Source organism: Zonotrichia leucophrys, chromosome 2 (assembly GCF_028769735.1).
Source record: "Zonotrichia leucophrys gambelii isolate GWCS_2022_RI chromosome 2, RI_Zleu_2.0, whole genome shotgun sequence".
Lineage (NCBI taxonomy): Eukaryota > Metazoa > Chordata > Aves > Passeriformes > Passerellidae > Zonotrichia > Zonotrichia leucophrys.
Genome location: NC_088171.1, coordinates 51,115,588 through 51,142,991, shown reverse-complemented (window position 1 = coordinate 51,142,991; position 27,404 = coordinate 51,115,588). Strand labels below are relative to the sequence as shown.

The window sequence follows — 27,404 nt, the reverse complement described above, 5'->3', positions numbered from 1 at the left end:
ATCTCCTCTGCAAAAACTCCTTTTGTTCCAAATCACAACATAATCACCCTGGTGTAACACAGCATAACTCTCCTGTAACTCCTGTGCCCTACCTTTTAGCAGAGTTCATCTAGAGTCAAATCCCTCATCTTTTTCAGAGCTTCCCCAGAATGCATATATTTCATAGAGCAAGAGCAAAAAATATAATCCACAGTTTTTGCATCCCCTGCTTCAATTTCCACAAAGATTTACCAAAGCAGTACTGTGAGGTGTTACTCTAACAGCCAGTAAAGAATGCAATAGGAAGGGAGTGGACAATAGGGCAATTTACATTATAATCGATTTTCCTGTTCTTTCCCAGGAAACAATAAAGAGTGTTTGTACATAAATAACTGGAACTTAATGCCATACATACAGCTCTGGGCTTTCTGCACAGTTAAACACATCTGTTTCAACAATTTGTATTGTTTGAAAGAAGCTATCAATAACTATAGAGAAAAAGAGAATACACAAAATAGTTCAAATGCAAGAAGGAAACAACACACAAGGCAGAAGCAGAGATTGGCTACCCAAGAGGAATATAGAGTCGTTGTCCATAGTTCAGAGCTGAAACTGGAAAAACCAAAGCACAGCTAGAGTTGAAGCTCCAAAAGTTTAGAGAAGGACCCAGTCTTTTCTTGGAAGAACATGATAAGAAAATGAAAGGTAACAGACACTGATTAAATTCAAGGACACATTTCTCAGCTATGAGAATGTTCTAGTCTATGTACAGTTTGTCCACAGAAGTTCTGAGATCTCCATCCTCACAGACAGTGAACTGGACGCATCCCTAAGCAACCTGCTCTAATTTGGTGTTTCCTGAAGAGCAATTTGAATCACCTAAAATGAAATTGGTTTGTGATTTTATAATTTTATTTTTCATAAATTTCTGTAATTTTGATCTTTATTTTAATGTTCTCTGAGGTCTCACTGAAGAAGCCAGTGTCCATAACAATGGAAGGTAACTGCCTGATGCCTGCTAAAGACTTTAGTTGAATTTCCAATGAAAATAAATATTTTTAATTTCATACATCATAACTTCTATGATTATTTTGAATATTTAAGAGTATAAATATTGCATTAATAGTTATACTCTTAAAACAACAGTTTTAAGGTTATAAATATTAGTGTAATATTTATACAATACAAAACCCCCCCAAAAAATCTTAAAAAGTTAAGATTTCTTTTATGCTTGGGTAGCTGTAATATTCTTTGCATATCTTTCCTCAATTCACGGCTTCAGTCATTTTGGTAGGAGTCATTCAGCATTACCGTAGGAGGAAATCCATCGTGGAGGCAGTATATCAATAACACTCTTTTCCCTGAGTACTTTATAGTGTATATTTCCAAGAAAAGAAAAGAAAAATCTTTCTTTCAAGAAAATAACATAATTCCTTTGCATGTCAGTCAATCAATATCATGCATCCTGAAGCACTTTCAAGAGAAGATTTAATAAGGCTAGGGCAATTTATCACAGTTAAGTCCTGTAACTTGCTATTCAAAAAAACTCTCATTGACTTTATGTTGAGTCACTACTCTATGAGGCTTTGCTGCTATGCCTGCTGTGCTTTTGAACAGTCATCCATGGTGTTTAAGAAATCTCCTTTGTGTCATTGGGCTTGATATTTCTCCTGGGAAGAAAAAAGAAGGATTATTTTGTGGTTTAATCTTGACGTTTCATTCAATTTCTTTGAAAACAAATTGCCTGATGGTTTTTTCATCATTATTAAAAAAGACAAGAGATTGAAGTTAAATTAATTTTTGTATTGTACAATCTAATGTGTACTGTATACATTCCTTGTTTTGAGTGAGCAGACTTGTAATAAAGTAGAGGTTGGATGAGCTGAAAAAGAAGAAATGCACCATAACTCAACAGCTGGAAACTTTTCATTAATTTCCTAACTGTACAAGATTAAAGATCAGTTTCTAATTTTTCCTTTTTTCTTTCTTTTTTTCTTGAGAGAGACAGAAATAGCAATTTAGGAAAAAATAGTTAAAGAAAATGTGACAATGTTAGTCCTTTCCAACATTCAAGTCCTAGGGGTAAGAAAGAAATACACTCTTGTTTCTTTCTGCTTAGTGAAATGTTCCCACTCCTATGAGCTTTAAAGAATTATGGAGATAACAGAAAATGAATTTTATTGTTATTATTTTTCCCAGAGTTCATTCTGATTAATTTTATGGATTTCTTCCAAATATTAAGTTGAAAATGCACTGCTATGTGAGTGGTTTCCATCTACAATACATGTACGAGTTGATAACTTTTCACTTGAAATAGTAACAAATTATGTGCTACAGATAAATCAGTTCCAATTCAGAAAGGAAACAATGTGTGTGTTTTCATTGTAGGGTTTCTCTGATATTTTTCTTTACATTTGGAAAGACAGTTGACTGCAATCTAATTCTATATATGCATTTCTAAATAGGAATAAGAAAGCTAAATATTTTTAGCTAATAATGAACACCTGAAAAGGAAACAAACAAGAAAAGCCAAAAACCAAAATTTAAAAAAAATACACAAAACACCAACGCAAAAAAAGACATGACCTCTCCCCCCAAAAATACCCCACAACAAAATACCCAGATATAAAGTTCTCTTCTACCATTGAATTAACACTGTATTAAGTTAAACCAATCAGTCTGCCTAAATGTGTCTATAATTTAAACAGTTTATAAGTAACTCATAATACAAGCAAATGACATAGCTAGTCTATTAAAAAGAGCAGTGACTAACAATGACTACTAATTGCTGTGTTTACATTTTAAGTGTCAAAATTATCATGCAATTTTCTCTCTTTGCCTTTCTTTGCTCTTGTCTTCATCTAATACATATAAAAAATGCAACTGATAAGAAAAAAAAACATTTTCACACTTTTGATTCATGTCTTTACAGTTATTCTAAGTCTTTAAAGCTATTATTAGCTGAAAATGTAGAAGAGCAAAAACTTGTTAATCAGTTCTATAGTTTGTAATGCTAAGATTTTAAATTTAATTGCTATATCTATTGTACAAGATTCTAATAAGCATAAGGACAGCCTTTACATTTAATTTGGTGACATTTTATAGAAGTTTCATTAAGCACCATGTAACTTAATGTACTTAATTGCTCAAATTATATAATTTTATGTGAATATGTGTAAAAAAATATGATTAATCAAGGAAAATCTAAGCTTAGCCCAAAAAAGTGGAAACTATCAGGATGACTTAAAATATTCCCTTTTTTAAAAACTTTTTTGGTTTTCCTCTTAAAAATCAACAATGTTGTTCTTCAGTATCACTTGGTATATTTAATGGACATCCTTAGTTTTGACTTATAGAGACCATCTATGGGGTGATATACCTAGGAGATGAATATGAAAGTACATAAATAAAGTATAAATTGATTGATATTCTTAATGTAGTTTTGGGAGTCTGATAAATTAAATTTAAGTCTGTAAATTAAAATGCTGTAAGATACTGTTAGCAGAAGTGTCAGAGCAGACATTTAAGAGGCACTGAATATCAGAATTCACTTCAAATCTGATCACTTTTCCAGTGATCAGAATTTATTAACAACCAAGCTCCAAGCAATTCTTTGGAGTCAAAAGATAATTCTATTCTCTTGGTAAATCTCTGGAGAGGTTGGTACTGTCTGTAGTTATGGCTGGCACAGGATAATAGGAGCTCAGTGAGAAAACTGGGAATACTGGAGAATGTTCAGTGGATGGCCTGAAACTAGAAATGGTGGCTAAGGTACCTAAACCAAATCTCAATTCTAAACTGGTGCAGTTCACCTCAAAATGACATACTGTGGTCATGCAAACTGTAGCTCAAAGGATTTGTCTTGGGTGGTTAGCTACTTACCACTAACTGCTTTTATTTTGACACCTTTGCTAACTGTACTGAAATAATAATTGTTAATTAAAATATAAATCTCTTAGGTGGAAGTAAATCATGTTAATCGGTTAGCTGAATTGCTTCGATGCCTTCTATAGCACTACTTTCATTTGAAGTAAATTCATGTTAGTGATATTGTAGCTACTACTTTGCAGTACGTAAAAAAACCAAATAAATTCTTGTAGCAGCAGCAAATAAGATTGCACAATTAATTCCAGCTGTGCAATACTCACACTCTTCAGCTATTAAAGGCACTAAATAGGGATAGAGTATTTTGTGCTGCTTCTATGTCCCTGACTGTAATTATCTCTGGCAATACCTAGATTTTTTTTTCCTCATTGCATATTTTTGGCATAAGTGAAGTAACAGTAACTTTGAAAATATAGTGTACATTTACTTTCTTTATTATACAATATAAAGCCTATGATAGATCTATTATATACGTAATGTACAAACTTTCTTCAATTTAACCATTATGTGGCTTTCTGTATTTTCTACCATATCATATCCTATAAAATGATACAGAAATTGCACATAAAGTGTTAGATTGACTTAAATTAGCCAAGACTGGTAATAGTGATCATTCTTACTTCTTCTCTGCAAGTCAGTAAGAGATAATTGAAACTTGCCATTACTCTTATTTGCAAGTTATTTGAAGAATTATCTAAAAAGGAATATCAGGAATATCTTCTGAGTTTAGTCCAAAACAGACCTCTTGCTGCTATCATGTTTTAAGTTTTCAGCAATGCATGCATATTTTTATTAATGGACACTGGCTTATAAAGATAATAAAACCTTTATCTTAAAACAACAGAATACGGTTTTATTGTTTTTAATTTTTCAGATCATATAAAAAACCTTTATTAATTTATTTAAATGTTACTCTGCTTCCTTAGAAACATTAAATGTTTCTAAAGAAACAGAGCTGGCTTTGTACTAAGAGCATAAAGCTGTGCTTTAATGCCTCATACTAAGTGAACTATTTCAAACAATATGGGCTGTTTTCCATTTGTCTTCCATTTAATGGTGTTATTTATATTAACTTTATTACTATCTCAGTGTCCTCATTTATTATTTTCACTGCCATTTTCCAAGTAAAGGATTAAATATATGTCAGATTTTCTCTTTTAACTTAGTTGTTTGTCTTTTTATTTTATTTTTCCTGAAAACTCTTTATTTATGTCTTTAGCAGCTGACTATTTTCAAACTCCATTGAAGTAGGCAGGAATTAGAGTTATTTCTGGAGAATAGGGAAAAAACCTAATGCAAGGGAAGTAGAACAGCAAGTAAAAAAAAAAAGCTGGAAAATTATCTGTGCATTGAATAGATAATATCTGATTTATTTCTGTTGTGATTTGAACAAGTATCGATTTTAACACCTATGTGTATTATTCATTCTATTTTACCTAATTCTTTACCTTTATGCTCTCCATTTTTAGATGCTACCATAACGTGATAGTAATTTATTTTTTTTCTCAGTAGACAAGAATGTTTTGTTTTAACTCTTAAATATCTGGGCAAAAGTGTAGCTTTCATCCAACCTACAGAAAACCAGAAAAATTTCAGAAACAATAATCAAGAGGGAGAAGTCATAAAATTTCTCACGGTCATGGAGCTGGGAGAGATAGGTTCATCTTATCCATTTCTAAAATCATTAAAATTAGTCTCATGCAATAAAAGACTGTATTTTTTCTCATCCACCACTGAGTGGTGGATCATCTTGTATTTTGGTGAATGTTGGTATATGCTTGTGTTTATAAGGTCTATGGCTCTGAGAGAAGAAAAGTGCACAGCAGCAATTTTCAAATAGACTGTAATCATACCTGGTTTGCATACCTGGTTTGCAGGTCTTTTTCCATTAAATATTTTTATGTAAGAACACTAATGGGTAGTTTCTTTTATGAATCTAGAAGTATTCTGGATTATCAGAAAATATTTCTTTTCCATGTCAGAGTTATTTGAACTAGCATATAAAGTTTTCCTACTTAAACAAACAGCAATTTAAGATGTCTTGGGGTATTTATTAAGACTGAAATTATTTCTCATGAATAAAAATCATGCCTGTGTTCTGCTAAATTATTTAAATTTTCTCCCAGTAACAATAAAGTGCATGGATGTTTTTAACATGTAGTCCAGTTTCCATGTGATCTTGGAACAGACCTATGCTTGGGTACAATCTTCCAGACAATCTCTTTATTTAGAAATTACATGATTTACACATTTTGCAGGAAACAGCTTTGAAAATAGGAGAGCCATTATATTTGTAGTTACCTAAGGTTAATAATGAAAGAATTTCTTTGGCACAGAAAAATAAATGAAAAGGAAAGAGATATCAAACTTAAAGGTGAGACATGCTTCAGTCCCCACTGCAGTTTATTTTCAACTGAAGTGGTGCCATTACCATGCAACCTGGGTTACAAGCTTGCTATTTTCCAACAGTATTTGGAAGTCCCAAACATATCTGAATATGAATTCTGTAGCGAACCATTTGGAAAATTGTCTCAAAACAGTTTTTCTTGAGAAGTCCACTGCTGTTCACGCTAAGGTCCACAGCAATCTGAAAGAAGCACAGGCTCAACAAAGCTGGTAAAAGAGACAGTTATAATGTATTCTTACCCTTCATTGTTACTGTCAGCAATTTTCCTGTTTGCTACCAAAGACAGTATGCCTGGCTTTTGTTTATGCTTTTGTCAGTGCTTTCAAAATTCTATTCCTCTATTTTTTTCTGGGCTGTCATTCTAGGCATTTAATATCTTGTAAAATAGTATTTCTGCAAGTTGTGTTGTGGCTTGAAGATAGTCTGTTCACAGCTGGTTGCTCAGCTGTTATCATCTGAGTATCTTATAGACTTTTTCTTATCTTTCTGTTTCTTTCTTCAATGACTGTTTATAAACAATACCAGTATAATTACATGTTCAGATAACCTCTTATTGCTCTGCATGACCTATATACACAGCTTGATCACATAACCCTAGAATTTCTCTGGCACACAAATAAAGGAAGTCTGTAGTGCTGTATTGGTATTCTTCATACCTCAAGTAGAGAGGTATTAGAAGCTTCTTTTTAAAAAATCTGTATCGAGAACTTGCAAGGAAATACAGCTGGGATTTAAGGAATGAAAAATGTCAGTACTTCTCCAGAACTGGCTCCAATTAATAAGCATAAAACTGATGATAAAATATTCTTAGAGAAGGAGGTATGGCTGAAGAGCAGGTTTCCAAGGGAGACAAAAAAATCAGGAATCACACCAGTGGTAGAAAATGCTGCCAATTCTTGTGAGATCAAGTTAAATTTTTCATCATACTACAAATGACATGTACAGAGAAGATTCTGGGAAGTCCACCAGAGACTTCATTAATGCTAGCTTGTTTTTACCAAGGGGCTCGTGTGTGCCCCAGGAGTGCTAGAAGCACATCATCTTCTTGTTCTAAACTGTAGCTTTAGTAAACTCTGTTTTTCTCTCTGTATAGTCATATTTGGGTTTCTTAGGTTAGTAGTTTAGATTATTTTGGGTTATTGCATTGCCTTATTGCAACCTCTGTATTTCCATACACAAAACAATGAGGGAAAAGTAAAGATTAATTTATTAGAAAATGACTTATTCAAGAAGTTGGTGACTTTCTAACACAGAGAGACAAATTGTAGTTCCTGTTCTCATTTGTCTTCCTACACTCCACCAAGCTGAAAGATGCTTAAGTAATTTTTTTTTCATCTTTATTTTCATGATTATATGATTCTATGATTATAACAACAGTTCTTACAGTTGCTAAATGTGGGATCCAAATGTCATTGCAAACTCCATCCTTAGTCCTTATAGTCCCTAATACAGAAAGACAACTGCAGTTTAAAAAAAAATTTCTAGAAATTGGAAAAAAATGTTCTATTTTAATTCATGCTGTTCATCCTGTCTGCAATGTGTGTGGTTTATTTCCTGCTCTTGGAGTAGGACTCTTCTAGTTTTCCAGAGTTACTGCCTGTATTACACATGACACTTAAAGCTCCATTCTGATCTGTCTGAAACAAGGATAACACAGAGTGAATCTGGATTGGTAGGTGGATCAAGCTTTTCTTTCGGTGTCTTCTCCTCTTTGTTAACATGTGAAACATCAGCTGTATCTTCAATGTAAGTACATTGTTAGGCACTGAGTTTGGGGGTTGTTCTGTGGATCAGAATAACATCTTTTAACTCTGTTTGATTTATATAGAAAATTTGATTACTTGACCCTTCAATAAGACTGTGCTGCTATTTATCCTGACAGATAAAGAGCTTTGTTTCCTATCTCTCATTCTACATAGCAGGAGTCCTGGGCATGTACTTGAAAACCCTACCAATAAAAATCACTGTCAGACTTGAAATCAGTCAATTTTTATTGATTATCCTCCAGCTACCCATGCAACTAGTTGAAGATAATATGGATTACAGGTTAGATATCAAAGATACTAGTTGCTATTTTTTAAATTAAGTGTATTTATTGTATAAAAGAAGTAAAATATCAAGTACCATCTGTATATAGTCATTGGCCCATCATTAACTTACAAATAATATAAAAGGGAAAAAAACCTATCATATACCATAAAGAAAAACTGCCTTCTTGTTACAATAGAACTTGCATTACATTTCAAAGAAAATCTGAGTGCTTAATACAGGGGTTCAAAATAATCTCTGATTTTACATCCAGAATCTAGTATGACATTTCATTCTTAGATGAAATCTCAGAAACAAGTATTGCATCAGGTATTATGACTATATATACATTCCTCTGTTATTATAACATAAACATGAATGTATTTTTCCTTCAACTTCCTGTTTTGGAATGCCTTTGGTAGAACCTTGCTCAGCTGTTTCAAAAAAATACATAATAGATCTTGACACTGGAAAAGGAATATGTTTTTTAACACTATAGGTGTTTTATTGCATTTGTTATAGTTCATTTAATCTGTTTATTTAATTATATTTAAGTGACTTAACAAAAGAAATAGCAATAAATTCTACCTTTTCTGTTTTTCTTGAAAGTTTGAACTAAAATCTGGAGCTATATCTAGAATTTGGCTGTTCTGTGTTTAGTACATCAGAATGAAGTTCTGGAAACAATTTTTCTTGAACACTGGAAAATTCAGATATAATCCATGTCTGACCTTTGCTGTGTAATTCCTCCCTTTGTGGTCTTTAAATATGAAAAATAAAATGGAAATTGAGAGATTCTTTACACCAGAAATTACAAGATAATGGAGTCTACCTGACTTAGACTTGTGTTTGTAAGCATAAGCATGAAAATTGTTTTGGACTATGCAAACTGAATTTTATGTGCATTTTTAAAATGTACATAGTTTCTTGTCAACAAGAAGATCAATGAAGCGCTGTCCAAATTGTTCATCCATTACTTAGCCCTCCTAGTGTCAGCATTACTGTCAGATTTAGTTAGAGAACTTCATTTATTTAAAATTTCATTCACTGTGGGAAGGATGAGGAAGTGAATCATGTCTCAATAATGGGAATCTGGAAGGGGAAGGCATTTTCTTGTGTATTGAGTTAAAACCACAAGGTACTAGGTCATTTTGAGGTTTGCATTTAAGGTAGAAGCTTTGCCCCAAATAATTCTGACCAGAATAATCTTAAATATCCAGGTCTCACCAAAATTAATGGACCTGTATACCTGGTAGTTAGAAAACAACGTGAGTAAGGCTTATCTAGTAGATTTTTTTTGTTTTATGGGAAGCATATGGTTGAAAAAAACACATTCTTCCCATCCCTGTGGAATGGGAATTATTTTCTTAAATTATCTCTTAGCATAACTACCTGTTAGAGCAAAGCATTACTGAAATGCTTTGACACCCAGTCAGCCCCACAGACTTATAATGAAATATGGTGTACTAGTGCATAAAACTCCTGCCTCCTCCAGTTTCTTACATGACTAGAAACAGCAAAGGGAGTAGCAGCAAGACAGGCAAAGAAAGACATTTACATGGGAAAATTATAGTCTTCATCTATTGATAGATACAGAAAAATTCAGAATCCTAAGCTGATTAACACTCAGGGTACACCACACTCTTGGATAATAGAGAGAATCTTGATTTATGTAGTTAGGTTAGGAGCAGCTGCCGCTTCCAGCCACTCCATCCCACAACTCCCTCCTGCTCCAGCCAGTAAACCCAAGGACATGGGGATTCCACCGAGGCTGAGGGACCCAGCTGCCCCTGTTCTGTACACAGGTTCAACCAGTAGCAAACTGCAGAATGTGTCAGAGAGCAGTAATAGCTGTGCACTAGTACAGTGCATACTTCAGATGCAATGAAGCAGAGAATCTTGTATTGAAATACCTCTGTGGTTAGTTCTGGAATGTTCTCAAATTGTTGAATCTAATAATACATTTTTCACTTAGATATTTGGTTCATATTCTTTTTGATGTGAATTGTGGCTCTCATTTTTTATCTTATTTTTCAGTTAGTGTTTGTTGAATGGTGGATAACTTTTCATTATATTAAGACATATCTGTATAATTTCCTTGGCTTTGAAGGGTTTACTCAAATATTAATGTTTACTCCAGTGCTGATAACCTTGAATTTAATATTTAAACCAAAGGAATGGTGGAGGTACTCTGAACCCAAAGGTGATATGCAGGTTTCCAGCCTTGCTCTGGTACTGCACTAAAGATCTAAATGAAAATATGCTTTATGTTATTTTGGGGATTCTTGCCTGGGAGGGGTTCTAGGGTTCAGTGACAGTTCAAAAACGTATAATTATACTGAAAGAGTAAGCTGTTAAAATATAACTGTGGAAAGAGCCTGGTAGGAACATGCAAATCTTGTGTTTACATCCACCAAACAATACAGAACCAGCCTGCACTTTTGTCTCTCTCTTCTGTTGTCTGTAAAGCCTCACATAAATCCCTTTAATCAGTCTCTAGAAAGAACAACTTAAAGAAAGTAGGAGGAAGGTTTCTGAAAGCCCTGTCCTCGTTTCATCAGATAAGTCACTAGCCAATGCCCTGCCGAAAGACAATATAGATCATGGCCCTACAGCTTGATTTTTCTGCCTGTCCAAAATAACAATTCCTACAGTCCATGATTAGCACTTTTTCTGTTGTTGGTTGGTTGGTTGAGGTTTTGTTTGGGGGGGTGGCATTTGATCTGATGAGAGTATTATGCACTAGTTAGGATTTGGGGCATTCCCAAGGAGCTTCTTCTTTTCCATCAAATGTGTGTTAGTGTGACGTGTGTCTCATAGCAGTTTGTGGCTTCCTGTACTAGCATCATAATTCTAGTCCAGAACTGATACAACCTCAAGGCAAGCACAGCTTCTTGAGATATCTGTCAGAATTTACTTTTAGCATTGTCCCAGCTTAATTACTATAGCATTTCTGATTAATTCTGCGTCACCACCAGTGAACTCTGAAGTGAATGCTTACTAGAGTGAGTCAGGGAAATTTAGAAGCTACCAAAAGCAAATTTAGCTGATGGGCGGGATCACTTTAGAAAATTTTTAAAAGTATTCATGATGATATGAACTCTCTGGCAAAGCCTTTTAGGTAAAATGTATCTTAATTAGATTTTGGCAAGATTTATGTGTAACTAGGTGTGAGGTTTTTTTATTATAGTTGCTGTATTAGGCATCATCTGACCTCAAGCACCGGTTGCTTGTTTTTCTACTTGTGGCCCTCTTTTTCAGACAATTTAACTATTTATGTGGCATATGAAAAACTGTATCCAGGAACAAAATTTAATATGAAGTTCATCACTTTTTTCTGTCACATTTTGAATAATGTCAGTTTGATAAACTTTTATTCTCCTGTCTCCAAAAATGCTATTGAAGAGGCCATAAGGCATTGGAGATTGGCAAAGTGGATAGAAAAGTGGGAGAAGGAATGGGAGCTGTAAAATCTGTCTTAGCCACCACAGCAAACGTGTATGCCATTTTACCCTTGTCAGAAAAGTACTGCATGGCTGGCCATCTACCTAGCTGAAATCTTCAACAACTTTATGAATTTTTGAGGATTTTTACCTTCTTTGCCTTCTTTTCCTTTTTCTTTTCAGTAAACTCTCCTTCCCCTTCCTTCCTGCTCCCATCTTAAATGAATTCTCTTTTTCTTACAAACCTTTAATTGTTGAAGGTTTATAAGTAGTGAATTAGTCTCTCCATCCACTGTCTTATCAAGGACGTTTTTCTCAAGTAAATTGACGTGTTCACTTTTGAAGGGCATTCAATCAAACAATGGCATACAAACATGCTCTGTCTCCCTGTCTTTTAGCCTGAGCAAGACACTAAGTCATTCTCATCTTTTGTAAACCACCTTCAAACACAAGAAAATGAATGTATTCAGAGCAAAAATGAAAATTCTACAGAATGTCCTCGGATTCCTCAGAAGTGATCAAGGGTGTTAGATTTTGGGACTATTTTCAAGTTTGCATAAAGATTCCAGCACAAGTCTTGCTGGAATCTTTGAAGTATTCTTTGTCCATGAACAAAAAGACAAAGTGACAAAGACTGGAAACCTAGCTGTAGAGAAGGCAGAACTGGAAATTCACTTCATGGCTGCATTTGTAGTCAGAGAAATCAGAGAAATTAGAATGGGAGTTCTAAAATATAGCAAAGAGATAAATCCTTTTCCTCCTATTCCAAGAATATTTGTATGAGAAAGAAGGAATGAGAATCAGCAGCAGAGAATACTGGAGGAAAAGGTAGCAGAAAACTTCCATCCTTTAGACAAAAATCATCAGTTGTACTGTATAAATTATTTCAGGTAGTTGACAATTACTTAAATCAATAACATTGCAATGTAAATTAATAACTTTATAATATTTCCTTACTACATTGCCTTTGTTCTACCCTCATCTAGGAAAACCTGTGTTTCTTTTCATTTGAAAATATCCTGGCTGAAGTCATAGTAGATGAGGTTAATAATGGTCTCTATTTTGCTTCTCTGCAGGGTTTCCTGTACAGATGAATGACTCAGATCACTCCCTATTTGAGCATTCTTTCCAAGGGTGCATGCAGAGCATTCATGTGGATGATCAGCTGGTGGATTTGCATGCAGTGGAGCAAGGAGAGCTGGGAAGCTTTGCCAATGTCACCATTGACATGTGTGCCATTATTGACAGGTAAGTTGTGGAGAGATCACCCATACTCTGATACACTAACATGTTCTTCACGTTCTGAAAATATACAGTGATCCAAAAGAGGTGGTTCTGACACTGCCAGTGAGCATGTCAAGGCTACTTTTTATCAGTGGGAACCTGTGCTTAGGTGGGTAGATGGAGATGATGCCTTTAAATTGTAGACTGTGTAGGGTGCAGTAGAAAGCAACTCTCAAATCTCTCCACCCACCAGCAGAGAAGGAAGTGAAAAGTTCCTCTAAGTCAGGCTCAGGCTATATGTCAATAATGTGGCTGCCTTGAATAGAGAAAACTCCTTACACATTTTGTCTGTTTCTTAGATGATTGTGAGGAGACCTTTTTTGCAACTAGAAGTTGTGGCTCCTGGCTTCAGCCCCTTCTGGCTTCTCTGTGTTTTCAGAGAAGTAAAGCAGGTCTGCATGCTTGCACATCAATGAATGTAATAAATGCTTGAACTTAATTAAAGTAATGCTTACTGGGTTTGGTTTTTTCCAGTCTGAGAAGAATGCAGCTTTGGCACCACCTTTTCAACCACTGAACTGTATTCATTTTTGTTGCTTCTGAGTGTTTCTTTGTTGGTGAAAAAAAGAAAATACCCGGAAAGACAGAAAGAACAAGTAGCCCGACTCCTGAATGGAGGCAGCTTGGCTTATCATTAAAATTACCTTACATTAAAGCCATTGCAAGCCTGCTGAAAGGCCGAAAATGGCATTTTCAAATAGTGCTCTGAAAGAAGCAAGGAGTACTAGATCAGAGAACCCTGGAATAATTCAGATAATAACCAACTACTGATGCTCATGACACCCTCTAAAAGCAGGGCCAACTTCAAAGCTACATCAGGTAACTCAGGACCAGTTGAGCTTTCTATGTCTCCAAGGATAGATATTCGACTGGCTCAATGATTTTGGATATCATCAACAAATATATGCATAGTTGTGGTAAAGAAATGCATTCTTTTAATTTCCTACTTTATTTTGAGAGCCTCTCAGACATAGATGCTACTGTGGAAAAAACAAAATATAGCATACTGCTTTGGTCTTGCAAAATGCCTTCTCTTCCTGAAATGTAGACATCCATTTGCACTAAATGAGTTGTGGTAGGTTGACCATGGCCAGCAGCCAAACACTGCCCCTACCTTTAACTCTCTCCCTTGTCCTGAGAGATGGGGAGAAAAACACATGGAAGGCAAAAATACTTGTGTATTAAGAAAACAATTTAATAAGAAAAAAAAAAGCTTCACATGCAAACAAAGAAAAAAGATAAATTTGTTCACTGCTTTGCATTGGCAAGCAAATGTCCAGCTGCTCCCTGGAAATCAGAGCCTCACCACAGCACATGTAGTGGTTGTGGTGGAAGAGAAACTCCATAACACTAAACACACTCCTTCTCTCTTCCATTCCCTGAGGTTTTATTGCTGGGCATGCTGTTGTGCAGTATTGAATTTCCCATGGGAAACTGCTTCCAAAGCCCCTGCTTCCAGAAGCTCTGTTTGGCTCAGCTACCCCAGCTGTCTTTGGCCAGCCTCTTATCCACCCTCTCCTCCTGGCCTTTAAGGGGAAGGGTGTGCAGAGAAGCTGTCCAGCAGCCAGAAGCCAGAAGAGTGATCTGGTACCGGCTTTGGTTTTATTTTTTTATGGTTTTAGCTACAGCTGGGGAACACAACACCCATGGACTGCTGGGAAAAGGTTAATTTAGCGACTCCATCTCAGCCAGACCCAGTGTACCCCTGCAGTAATCTCAGGGTTACAGGACATGCTTTGGGCAGTACCAGAGAGTTGCTCTGGCATGTCAGGCCACTTTATGTTGATTCTCCTATGGACCTGTTGAAGGTTGAAGTCATAATGAAAAGAGCATATGACAAGCTGGTGTTGTAGAGGTGAAGTTTGTTCCGTCTACTCACACATATCTGAAATTAAAAAGAATTTCGGTGGTCAGTACTTGTCAGTTTGACTTGGTTTTATTTTTAATATTTAGTTTTGGAAATGCAAACTGACTTGAAAGAAAGGACGTGAAGATACAGCTAATTAAATCTCTACTTTTCCTCCAGTGCATAAATTTAAGCTTATGCAACAATTTGTATTGATCTCAATGATTGAACCCATTTATGCCAGTTTCTATTAGAAAAAAAAAATCCATTATTAGAGCAAAGTTAACAAGAATTAGGGATTTGAAATATATTATAACATAATTACAAGTAACTTACAGTGTAAGTTAATTAGTATCAAAGCTTTATGATACATTTATGAAATACAAGACTTAAGGCTTCCTTTATGTTGAGCAGCTAATTTGGAAGTTGAGTTTTTGCAGAAGTTACTATTTAGAAGCTATTTCTTTGTATTACACAAAATATACATCCAAATATTTCAAATAATGCCATGTGCCACATGAAAGTCATGTATAGTGGTGTTTTATGATTTGAAAATATTATTATGTTTTCTATATTTTTGTGTATTATATATTTAGTTTATTACATATATATAAACACCTGTACTCATAATGGAGTTTGGCATAAATAGCAGTGTTTTATCTATGCTTATGTATATATGTATTTATATTTTCTTTATATAAGAGAATATATTCTCAGTCTGCTTCTCTCTTCTACCACCTTGGGGGCTGATATCATGCTCATAAAAGCTGAAACTCTATGACTTACATTTATGCTTTTTAAGCACAGGAAGATTGTGTTGCAAGCAGAGTAGCAGTTCTATAGTCCCAAGAAATTAGAATAATATCCAAAGAAGTTTCTTAGGGTTGGCTTTGATTTTTTCAATGATTGAGATGTAATCAAGTTTGTTGTTTTCCCCTTATATTTTATTTCTCATTAGTTTGCACTTTAGAACAAATCCTTTGGCTGAGAAGTAACAATGCCAAGCTTTAGATCTGACTGGATTTTCATGGCTGTCTTATGAACATCTGCAGATAAGACTTTACAAGCACTTCTACAATATGACATTATATATAACATTTTTATGCAGCTTTCTTTTAAGGAATGCCAGTACCATGTGTGCTGTATATCAACTCAATTTCTCTTCCTTTGAAAGTGGCTTGTCATAGTGGGACCCTCCTGTTTTTTTAAACTAGTTTGGATGTGAATCATAAAGGCTTCAGCCATCATCATCACCAACATGGAAATGGCTTTCATAGCCACACTTCAGTAAAGACCCCCACTGGGGGAAAAGATAAGCTATCACATTGAATTATTCTTCCTGCAGGCTTCTGCCATTTGGTTCAGGGGACAAAAGGTGAAGCTGGAAATGATGGCATTTTTCATCATTAGCCAGAGTGGTTAGTAAGGAGGGGAGAGTTTTCTCAGTAAGAAAATAACAAAAGTTACTGAGGGTTTGTTGAGTTTTAGGCTGCACCTACCTGAGGGTAACTGCTTCCAAAGTCCCAGGTTCTGCTGAGCTAAACTATGGCCTGGTATGGAAAAGGTTTCTGCATTTTATTTCCAGCAGTTTTGAAAAATGTGAGATGAATAGTGATGTTAGAGCATTCCACTTGTACTTGGGAAATACAAGTGTTGAACCAGTGTCTTTTTATTTTGTCTTCCTCTCCTCACATGAGCATTTTTTATTGCACAGATTGCAAGCTGAGATCTAATTACAGGGGAATACCAAAGCTAAGGAACATTCTCTTTTTACCAGTAGTTAAATAGTGTAAATGCATATAATTTCATGCAGGTATGTATAATTATAAGCAGTTAAAATGCTACTGAGGAAAAAAAATAATCATCCCTATTTCTGACTCTTAATTGCCTGTAATTACATTAGCAATGGAAGTTGCATTGTTGTCACAGTGATCCACATGTTTCGTTGCTTGTGACAGCACAGGTCCCTTTTCACTTCCTTTACTTAACATTAACAACCTATCGTGTTACAGTCCAGGTGGTACTGTTGTACTTTCAGATTTAAGCACAGGACACTGCACAAGAATAATTTATCACAGCAGTCTTGAAGAATTCCAAAGCTTTGCTGTCTTTATTATAGCTAGAATAATGGATTTTAATCACAAAATCACAATGATGGAATACTAAAGTGATTTCAAAATACAGTGTCAAATCTGCCATTGGAAATTATGCTGCATGTAAGCCAATTTTGATGAAAATTTCTGTGTTACATGTGAAAAAATGGAGGGGAAAATTAAAACTTTTCATGTGGCTGTTTCTGGTGTTTTATGAATGAGTAAACAGTGTGATTCTCTCTGTAACACAATGAGATGAATTAGATACCAGTTTTTGAGAATAATTTCACATTAAAGATTAATTTAAGTAATCAGATACGTGCAGCAGAACATTTCTGGGTGATTATCACTCACCTGCTGTGGGGATACACTCTGTATGACAGCTTTAATCCCATACAGCCACATTCTGTCAACTGATTTTTTGATTGCTAATCAAAGTTTGAAATAATTCATCCAAATAACAGAGCACAGCAAGAATATTGGTACATAAATATGGCCACAATGTAACTGGCAGCAAGACAAAGTTTCTTTGGAGTTAAAAATCGTCATGCCAAATAGTATTAAAGTTCTTAATTTCTGGATCTATACACAGGCTTAGGATCCTGCCCTTCCTTGCCGATCTTTCCCCACATGTGCCTTCTCCTTCTCCTCTTCTCCCCACATCTCTTTGTAACCATACAAAATTTTTAAGTGGAAATGGAGGTGAAAAATGCCTTTCAATGAGAGAGATTCATGTGCATTTACATAATAACCTATCTCAGTCCAGAAAGGTGACTTTGTAGGCAGATGTTTTACCTCAGATGACAAAGCTTTTAATGCTCTGTATTATGTCCATTGTGTTCATTATGTACTAGAATACGCAGTGACAACTGCTATGTTAACACAGATCACTAAATGGCTAGGAGGTTACAAATTCTACAGAACTAACCACAAAATACGAATAGTTGAATTACCTTTCTTTTTGAAGTATAACTTAGTTTTTTGCAATATTTTTTGCTATGAAAAACTTTCCATTCTTAAAAAAAGGGGATGGGGGGGGAATATTGTGAAAATCAGGAAAAACAAATGAGAAATATTTAAAATTGAATAAACTGGGCTTTTCTGTGTTTTAACAAAACTTGTCCCTTGCACACAGCTGGAAATATTTTAATAACTTGCAAAATTTAGATGAGTCTGTGCAGTACTTGGCTGGATCTTCCAGCTGTCATTAGTTAGAATGGGACTTACCAAGACAACAACAGAAAGACTGAATAAGATGATTATTAGATCATGGAAGTGTCAAAAAAAAAGAAAAAAGGACTTTTAAATACTGCAGTAGAGTAATCAGTAAGTCTTTAAACAGGTTGGAATGGTTTGAGATGCAGATTATATGAATGCTATTTTATTGCCTTTGCCTTGGATTTTTTAAATTTTATTTTATCCTATATTACAGAGGCTACAATAGTCAATAACATCTTACAAGACTCTTTCAAGTAACTGTGTAGGTTGAACATAATCCTGTAGCTGGATGCCTGAACATTTTGAAATCTCAGAAAATCCTCAGTAGCTCTTTGTCCTGTATTTAGTCCTATATAAGCTCAGCACAGAGAGGAAAAAAATAATCTTTCATTTTAACTCTACGGAATACTCTTTGTTTGTTATTGTTATTTAAAAATGTAGGCTACTGAAATAATTTTCATGAGAAAGTGGATTATTTGTTCATGAAAAACACTGGTTCGTGCTACAGCAAGAGCTAAGTCAGTAAACATTTAGGTATACTTCAGAGGAGGAGGAGTATGTAATGCTCAGCTCTGCATAACTTGACAGATAACAGAGGTAGCCTCTGAGCTGTAGGATTGTTTTTCTCCATGGTCTGACAGAAAGGTAACAGCACGGGGTTTGTTCTTGGGAGCAAAGTGGCAGAGAACGCATCATTGTCATCCAGCAGCTGTGCCAAGTGCTTAAGGATTTGAAAAGTTGGTATTAGTGTCAAACTTTCACCAAGGGCAGGGACAGCATGCTGGGCCCCCTGGCACAGGGACTGCCTTGGGGCCAGCATCCCATAGGTTCTCCTGTGAAGATGCTGGGAGGAGGATGAGGCTGTTGCAAGTGGAATTGGGAATGGAGCACACTATCACCCTCGTGGCACAGTGCCACCATTCTGCAGCACCACAGTCACAGTGCCCTGGAACAGGATAAATGGGAGCACCCTGCCATCTCCCACTTCTGCAGGTGGCCTTAAATCAGCTGGAATACATCAGAGAGAAGTCATTGAGGAGCTGCTGGAATCCCTTGAAGCTGAGGGAGGGGAAGTGGAAGCAGGACAGCTCTTCTGGAGGTGCTCCACCACAAAACCAGTTCCTAGCAGGATCCCTTCAAAGTTCATCTGAGGGATTGAAATCTTTTTAGTGGATAGCCATGGCAAAGCAAAGGGAGTGTACTTAAGGAGTACTCCAGAACTCTCTGTCCTCACACTCCATGTGGAGTCAGGGGCAGAAGTCATAAGAAAAGAGATGCAGAGTGTGATAGTGTTTGCAGGGGTCCTAGGATGGGGGAAGAGACAGCAATGTTGAGTCCATGTTTCAGAAGGCAGATTTATTATTTTATATATATATTATATTAAAACTATACTAAAAAAATAGAAGAAAGTATTTCATCAGAAGGCTAGCTAAGAATAGAAAAGGAATGATAACAAAAGCTTGTGACTGACCGAGACAGTCCGAAAGCTGGACTTTGATTGGCCATTAATTAGAAACAACCACATGAGACCAATCACAGATCCACCTGTTGTATTCTGCAGCATCAGATAATTATTGTTTACATTCTGTTCCTGAGGCCTCTTAGTCTTAGCTTCTAAGGAGAAAAAATCCTAAGGAAAGGATTTTTCATAAAACATGCCTGTGACAGCAAAGGAGTTGCATGGGATCCCAGTGCTTGGAGCAACACTGGAGCCCTGCCAGGTGCAGGAAGGATTCTTGCTCCCAAGGTGGATCAGGCCAAGGGCAGTTTCTCATTCTTGGAAGACCCTGCCATGGACTCAGGTGGAGCAGAATAGAAGTCAGGCTTCTCCTGGGAGGTATGCCTACTGTGTGGGGTGAGGAGGCAGGTCTTGTATAGTTCAGGGAATAGCTGATTACCACCTTTGGGGTCAGGAAGGAATTTTCCACTGGGGAAGACTGACTCTGGCCCTTGGCAGGTTTTACCTTCCTCTGAAGCATCAAGCACGTGCTGTTAAGGTTTCCTCTAGGCACTCTTGGCCAGGTTGCTGCCTACTGCTCATGACCAATGAGGATGGGCAGCCTCTTGTCTCCTGCAGCACCTTTTGCCTTCCTCTGCAGCACTGAGCACAGTCCTTGGCCTCTTTTGGGCCATTTTGACCTGCTGCCTGCTGCCCTTGTGCCTCCCATCCGGTGGGAGGAAGCTTTCCAAACTTCCAGGGTAGGCCCAGGGATGGCTCCCAGGGGTTGCTTCTTGTCCTTGGTGACATTGAGCACACCCCTTGTCAGGGCTCCTCAGCGTCCCTTGGGGCTCTGTTCCTGCCTAGTGCATTGCACCTCCAAGGCACCACTCATGCCCTGCATCTTTCTGGCTGTATTCCAGTCCCTTCACCATCTTTGATGTCCTTCTAGGGATGCATTCATGCAATTTAGCATGGTTTTTTTAAAAGATGAGGCCACAGTTACAGGGGTTCCTGCCACGAAGGCACACAGCTGCTAATGTTTACTAATCTGGTAAGACTAGCTGGGAAAGGATTTGAAGAAAAGTTAATAATAGTGGCAAACTTTTAAAATATTATTTAAATAATGTTGCAGATTGTTTTGGCAAAACCTTTGCTTTTTTTTTGCTGTCTGCTACAACATGACTAATATGGGAACAGCTTAATCAAGTGAAGTAATCTATAATTTATAAAAGTCGTGAGCAAAATCTTTGTGTGGAAATGAATTTCTTGTTTTTTCTTACATGCATTAGTTTGCTCAAGGGACTTGATTGAATGTGCAGCTTGTATTACATTCATACATAATTATTATTTTATTCTCATTCTCCTGTGGGGAAGATGAGAGAAGTGAGCAAACGTCTAGAAAGCTCTCTCTTGGACATGAAATTTATACTCTCCCACGATTAGATGCTAAATATTTACCTGATCCTATAATAAAACTGTTGAAACTAGCTCCCTGGTTACTCAACTGAGTTCTGAAGTCAAACTGCTTTGATGACTGTGTCAAGTTATTCATCACTTATTGCACATCAGTTCATAACTGAAAAAGTTAATATTTTATGCAGATTGCTTTTTTTTTGTGATTAAGATATCTTCTCCTGGATGAACAGTGTTGCTGTTCTTAATAAATCTGTCTCTACACATTCATTCTCCAAAATAAAGGAAGCCAGGTTGTTGTATCAATTTTAAAGTTTAAAAAACATTTAACCAATGCAAAGCAGTTTCAGGAACTGTCTGTATTCCTACTAGTCTTTAAATAAGACTAAAATTGTATCATCCTCTCATTTGCATTTGTTAACTATTTAATCTCTCAGATATGAATATCAGTATTTCCACTATTTTTTCCCATTAAAAGAAAGTGGATAATCATTATCCAAACAAGTAGGATTTCTGTCTACTACTGACTGTAATAGATTTGATTATATTCTATAATTAGTAGGCATGCTAATATTTGATATGTATGACATAATGTTGTAATAATTAATAATGCCATATGCTCTAAATATTTTCCTGACACTAGAAACAAATTCTTGTAGGCATTTTCTTTCTGTACAGTACAATTACAATTATAACCAGTTTTATGACTGTAGCACTGAATTTGTCATCAGGTATCAAGCTATGAGTAAACTTAACCCATTCATTAGAAGTATGTCCATCTGGAGGACAGCCAGTCCTGTTGGATTACTAGAATTTTTACTGGATATGTTATGAAGAATTTAAACCATAGAATAACCATTTCATAATCAGGCAATATCTTTCAGTAGTAATAATTTTGAACAAATGCCTGTCTTACTGAAATGTTGGGTCCATCTCTTGTTCATGCAGGCAAGCAATAAAGTCTCAAAAATAAGTAGTTTATCTTGCATAAAACACTGCTACAAATAAGTATATCTCTTTCTGATGCAGCTTGACTTTTAGCAGAAATTCCTTTGCTGTATAGTTCTTTCTGGATTTACATTCTTCCTTTTTTTTTTCAGCAATCATTATAATTTTAAAATTAGCATATTGAACTCATGCAGAATATTCACACTGGTGAGAGTTATAGTAAAAAATAGTTATAAGCCTAATAGATTAGAAGTGGTCTTGCAGTAGTTACAGGTTGCTCTTTAAAACATGAAAAACAAGCGATTACTATGCCATCATTGGAAATCATTAGTAATAGTAATAATGTCTAGATATGTGCATTAGGCTTAATACTGTCTCTGTATCTCTCCAGCTTCCTTTTCTCAAAATGAAGTGCATATTTCAGTATTTCTGCTGGTAGAGGGTGCTTGCTAGTGTTAGACTCTTTCAAAAAATGACTGTCTATCCATTGAGGAAGGTGTTATTTCCTGCTCAATACCATATTTCTCCCAGATACTGATTCCACAGACCTTTTGCAGAACAATACAGTGCCACCTAAAAGTAAATTAATGTGATCAAATTCATTTCTGCTACTAGCACATTGGACAGAACAGGTTCAACTTACTTGTTTTAAGCTCTTCTTCAGCCAGCAATATTGAATTCCTGAGAATCCCAGTATTTCTGTTGAGTTTCTCATGACCTCTTCCTTTAAAGAAGATGCAGCTAGAGAAAGGTTAAGGCCTATATTCTTTACAGTATTTCCATGTGCTAATGCTCCCTAAGTTTTTGGCAGCCTGTGTGACTGGCATGGAGGACCTTGAATTCTGTATAGCCTATATAAGCAGACATGAGCATCAAAGAATGGGATTAACCACAGACAAAATACTGAGCAAGGTACTGAGAAGAATGTAGGCAGAATTTTATGGCCTAGAAATGTCTCAAATGAGAAGATACATGTATGTCATAGTGAGGGGAGAATTTAACAAACTACCCTTGTACTGTACTTCAGCATGTGACATGATTAGTTGGAGGATACAGAAAGGTTTGACAGCAAAGAGAGGGAAGAGAGGTTTGGTTTTTCCCTTTCTTGTTATGTAAACTTTAGGTGGTGAAGCAGCCAGATGGTGTTTTCCTGCTTAAGTTTCTCTGTAGGCACATAAATGGTTTGGGGCCACATGGTGATTGACCAGGATGACAAATAAACATTGAGGCCGACCACAGATCTGAACTCTGCCTCTCCAGTTCCACATCAAACCTGTTTTCCAGTTAAATTTATCTTCCTCCCTGCATTATGTTGAATAGATTTAAAGCTAATTCACAAAAAGTTTATGATGCATTTTAGTATTTGTGAGTCTGCAGATTTTTGTTGTGCATCAAATTAAAAGCAGGTGGCAATTCTTGATGAGAAATTGAGTTAAAACCTAACCAGATTTCTTCTAAGAAATTGGAAAGAACAAAAGTCCTTGGAGGAATATGTGTCAGATGCTACTTGCTTAATCCTTGATATCTTCCTGGAAGGATAGTTTAAATAAACTAACTAATATAAGGTTTCAGTAAAGAGGTCTTCATTCATTCCCTGTAAATGTCACCAGCAGATTAGATTATATTAGCTGTTTTTAAAAAGGAGGTGCAGAAAGGAAATGAATATTGAATAGAGATTTAGATTAGGAGAGATATGAAGAGAACTGGGTTTCACCAGAAATAAAAAACTTAATCTGTGCAGTAACTGTGTTCTTTTTTCTTGTTATTATTTTTATAAAAAGATTAAAAATAACATAAGGTGGAGCTTTACCTGAGAGATCCCAAAAGTAATTTTTACAGGCCTGTTAATTTTGAGGAATGCTTAATGGTGCAATACTTAATTTATAATTGCAGAATAAATATGTTTTATATTTACCATTTCTAAGACTTTTTATCACCAAAAAAGAGAAAAAATCGTAGGTATAACATTTTTTCCAGAATTTTATACCAAGTCCATACTTGTACATTTGCAACAAAATGTTTCCTGGCACTTAGGTCTTTCAATTTCTGTTACAAAATATTCTCAATTTTGAAGAATAAGATTACATTCCTTGGAGCTTTTTTATAAAATAATACAGTAAAGCAATGAAAATAAAAAGATGGAAATATGCCCATTCCTACCCAAGCCATTCTGTAATGTAATTCTTTGGTTATTAGGCTATGGTTTTTGCTGTTTCATCAGAGCTCTAAAGTTTTTAATTAAGATAACATTCTGACACACCAGTAAAATTGGCCATTCTGTTATTATGAGAGACTAAGAAATATTTATGTTTTATGACAATTAAATCTACATTAAATAATGTATATAATGAGAGATATTAACAAGACACTTAATTATTAGAAGATCCTCAGTGAAATCAAAGCCAGTTTGATTGCTTGGCACCTCTGGAATTGCCTCAATGTGTGCTTATGTGTTCAAGGGAATGCCCCCCATCTGTGGTGGGTCCCAGTTTGGTGATCAATATTCAGACAGGCAGCAGAAGAAGCAGAGTAACATGCAAGGCTTCTCATGTCCTCCTTTCCATCTTAGTTGACTGTGGTAGGAGAAACAGGTTTGTTTCTGTCTCAGAGAATATATCCAGACGGAAATGCCTGCTTGGTCAAGCTCTATTAATTGGTTGTCCTTTGTTAGTTGCCTGATTACTGCTTACGAGAATGTAAAAGCCCTGCAGAAGTATCTTTCAGGCCAGCTTCAGCCACAGCCTGTAAGCTGGACTTAACATTGCTGAATTTAGGTACCCTAAACTAACTTGCACACCAATTTTGCAAAATTTTACATATTTATTCAAAACTATGTGTAAATTACCCAAAAAAAGAAGCCAAAGAAACCTATGCAGCTGGTTTGTTATTAGGTTTAAGGCAGGTGAGGGAGATAAACTATCATAGTCTACTTTCTGATTTGTGGAAAAAGCATAGAAATAATGCCTATGCATTTTACATTGGCAGGGTTTTATTTCAGTGGAATACTCATTATACATTTGTCTTATTAGAAACAATTCTGGTGAATAAGAAACTCAGTGTTCAGTGCCAATTAGTGCAGCACTTTTCCCCTGGGGGAGTTGAAGAAGAGATTTTAGTCCCATAGCATAAATAAGTGCTTAGATATGAAAAACATCATGTGTTTGTAATTGTACCTAGGATTCCACAGCCTTTGCAACTGCCTGTAAGGACCCTTGGATCAAGAATTTGAATCAAATTGACATGATATAACAATAGCAGACAATTTCCCTGGGGTATTATAGATGTCAGACCTATGGAGATAATTTTGTGCCTTGGAAAAAAATCTGATTCTTATTTCTTGGAAAAATAACTGTTGCTTGTACATTGGTTACATTTATCTGTTGCCATGCATTCTGCCAATAACATCTCTATTTTTCTGTCATTGCGGTAAGTTTCATTGTTAAGACAGACTAGATACAGAGCAGCAGTTAATTTGACTTCAGCTTTATATTTTGGCAAAAAAATAGTTACTCTATAAGCCAGAAGTTTTTTAATTTAAGCAGAAGCTTTCATTGGACCTTCTTACAATTTTTCATATCACAACATTGCGATTGTTGTTATTAATCTGTATGATCCTGTATGGATTTCACATAATCAGTGTTAGCTTTTGTAGATCATTGTTCAGAGATTGATTCAAACAAGTTTGTAGAAGGATTTATTTGGTTTATTTATATCTTCTCATCCTTATTTTCTCACAGATTTACATGGTCATTTCTAAGGCAACATTGTGAAATGTGATTCAGAAATATTGACTCAACTGTGATTAATAGATTAACTACTGCTTACTATACTGTAATTGCAGGGGAAATGCTTTCAGAGTTTTTTAGAAGAACTGGTGCATAATATGTAATATAATGTAGTTTGATTTTCAAGGTTTAATCATTAAATAGCCCATGAATTTAATGCATTATATGAAAGTTATCATCTAAAGGGAAGATTTATTCCACATTGAAATACCATGCAAATTTTTCTTTACTTTGTTCATTTCAGACAGTTAATGAACAAGCAAACAAAGGAAATTAATCTTAAATAAATATAGAACAAGTCACATGTGATGTGAGTCAAATAACAACGCTGTCTTACTCTCAGTGCTCATTTCCCTCAGCCTCCCTGTTTTTAAGGGCTTCTAATTTTTCCACTTAAGGTTTGCTTGCTGTGTAAGGATGTTACTGGTCCATCCTCTTGGATTTCTATTAAATTCTGGATTCCTTCCAGATCAAATTCCTAGAACTTTAGATACTGAAAAGTTTTCTAGACATTATAAAGCTGATCGTGCTAGTCAATTTGTACACAAGCACAAGGAGAGTCTTTGATACACCTTATCTATTAAATTCCTATTCTTCAAAAGGAAGCTGGAAATTCACTGTCAGTTTTAGTGAAGGCAGTTGTTATTTTCACCTGTCTTTTCATTTTTCTAGTAAAAAGAAGAATACCAACCTACAGAGAATTCTGGGGGAAAGAAAAAATCCAACTCCTATAATGTTTCTTTTCACTTCTACATGAAAGGCAATATGTGCTCTTTTTCTCTTTTATATCAAGGGGTTGATCTGCCTTTTCAATAGCACAATTTCTGCACTTTCTACAGTACTGTACACCTTTGTTCTGACTGTTCCTCTGTGGTTGCTCAATAAACTCCAGACAGACACTAACTTGGTGCTATTACACAAACTGACCCAAAATCATTAACTCAACAAACAAAATTACTCCTTTCTCAGATTCAACACTGTTCATTGTAGAATTTACTGATGTTTCTTTCTCCTTAATTCTCTCTAAAGGTCTAGTTACCTTTTAAAATTATATTTTGTACTAATACTATGATAAGATCTCTCCTGCATGGTATGGTGCCTACTGTATTAAATTGACTCATCTGAAGCATTGCTCAAGGGCCAGTAGTTACAATATTTGTTCTTTTATTAATATCTGATTCTTTGATCCAGGACCTCCGCAAACAGTAACAAGTTTTCAGCGTACTGGCTTTCCTCTGGTGATTTCTTATTTTCACTCAAGATCAATCATAGGATCAAAGGTTAACTACTCCAGCATTTAGTCAGATAACTCCCCTGACATTTATTTTGCATGTTTAGTATTGACAGCCCTTACTTGGACTTGTCTTGCCAATTTTTCATACTTTTACCTTGGTGGTTGTCAGCATGTTTCAACTTCCTTTCACTGACCATATGAACATTAGTCAGAAAATGGCAGAAAATAAATGATGACTTTAACTCTGCTGCTCACTCTCCTTCATCTGCTTACATGGTAGCAACCTTGTGAATCCCATTTATACAGCCTTACTTCTGCTGTTCTGAAAACCTTCATTTTATTGTTGTTGCCTCCTAGAAATGCCTTCATATCGGTCTTACTGACTCTATCTTCCTTTCAG

The 27,404-nt window shown here is 35.7% G+C and overlaps 1 protein-coding gene across 1 annotated transcript in view; it reads left to right on the top strand.

The window, feature by feature from the left end:
* CNTNAP2 (contactin associated protein 2) overlaps window positions 1-27,404 on the top strand; it is a 1,031,263-nt gene that overhangs the window by 607,337 nt on the left and 396,522 nt on the right. The window contains exon 10 of the mRNA XM_064704986.1: window positions 12,819-12,990. Within this exon, the coding sequence (XP_064561056.1) occupies window positions 12,819-12,990 (172 nt within the window). The remainder of the gene's footprint in view (window positions 1-12,818; window positions 12,991-27,404) is intronic.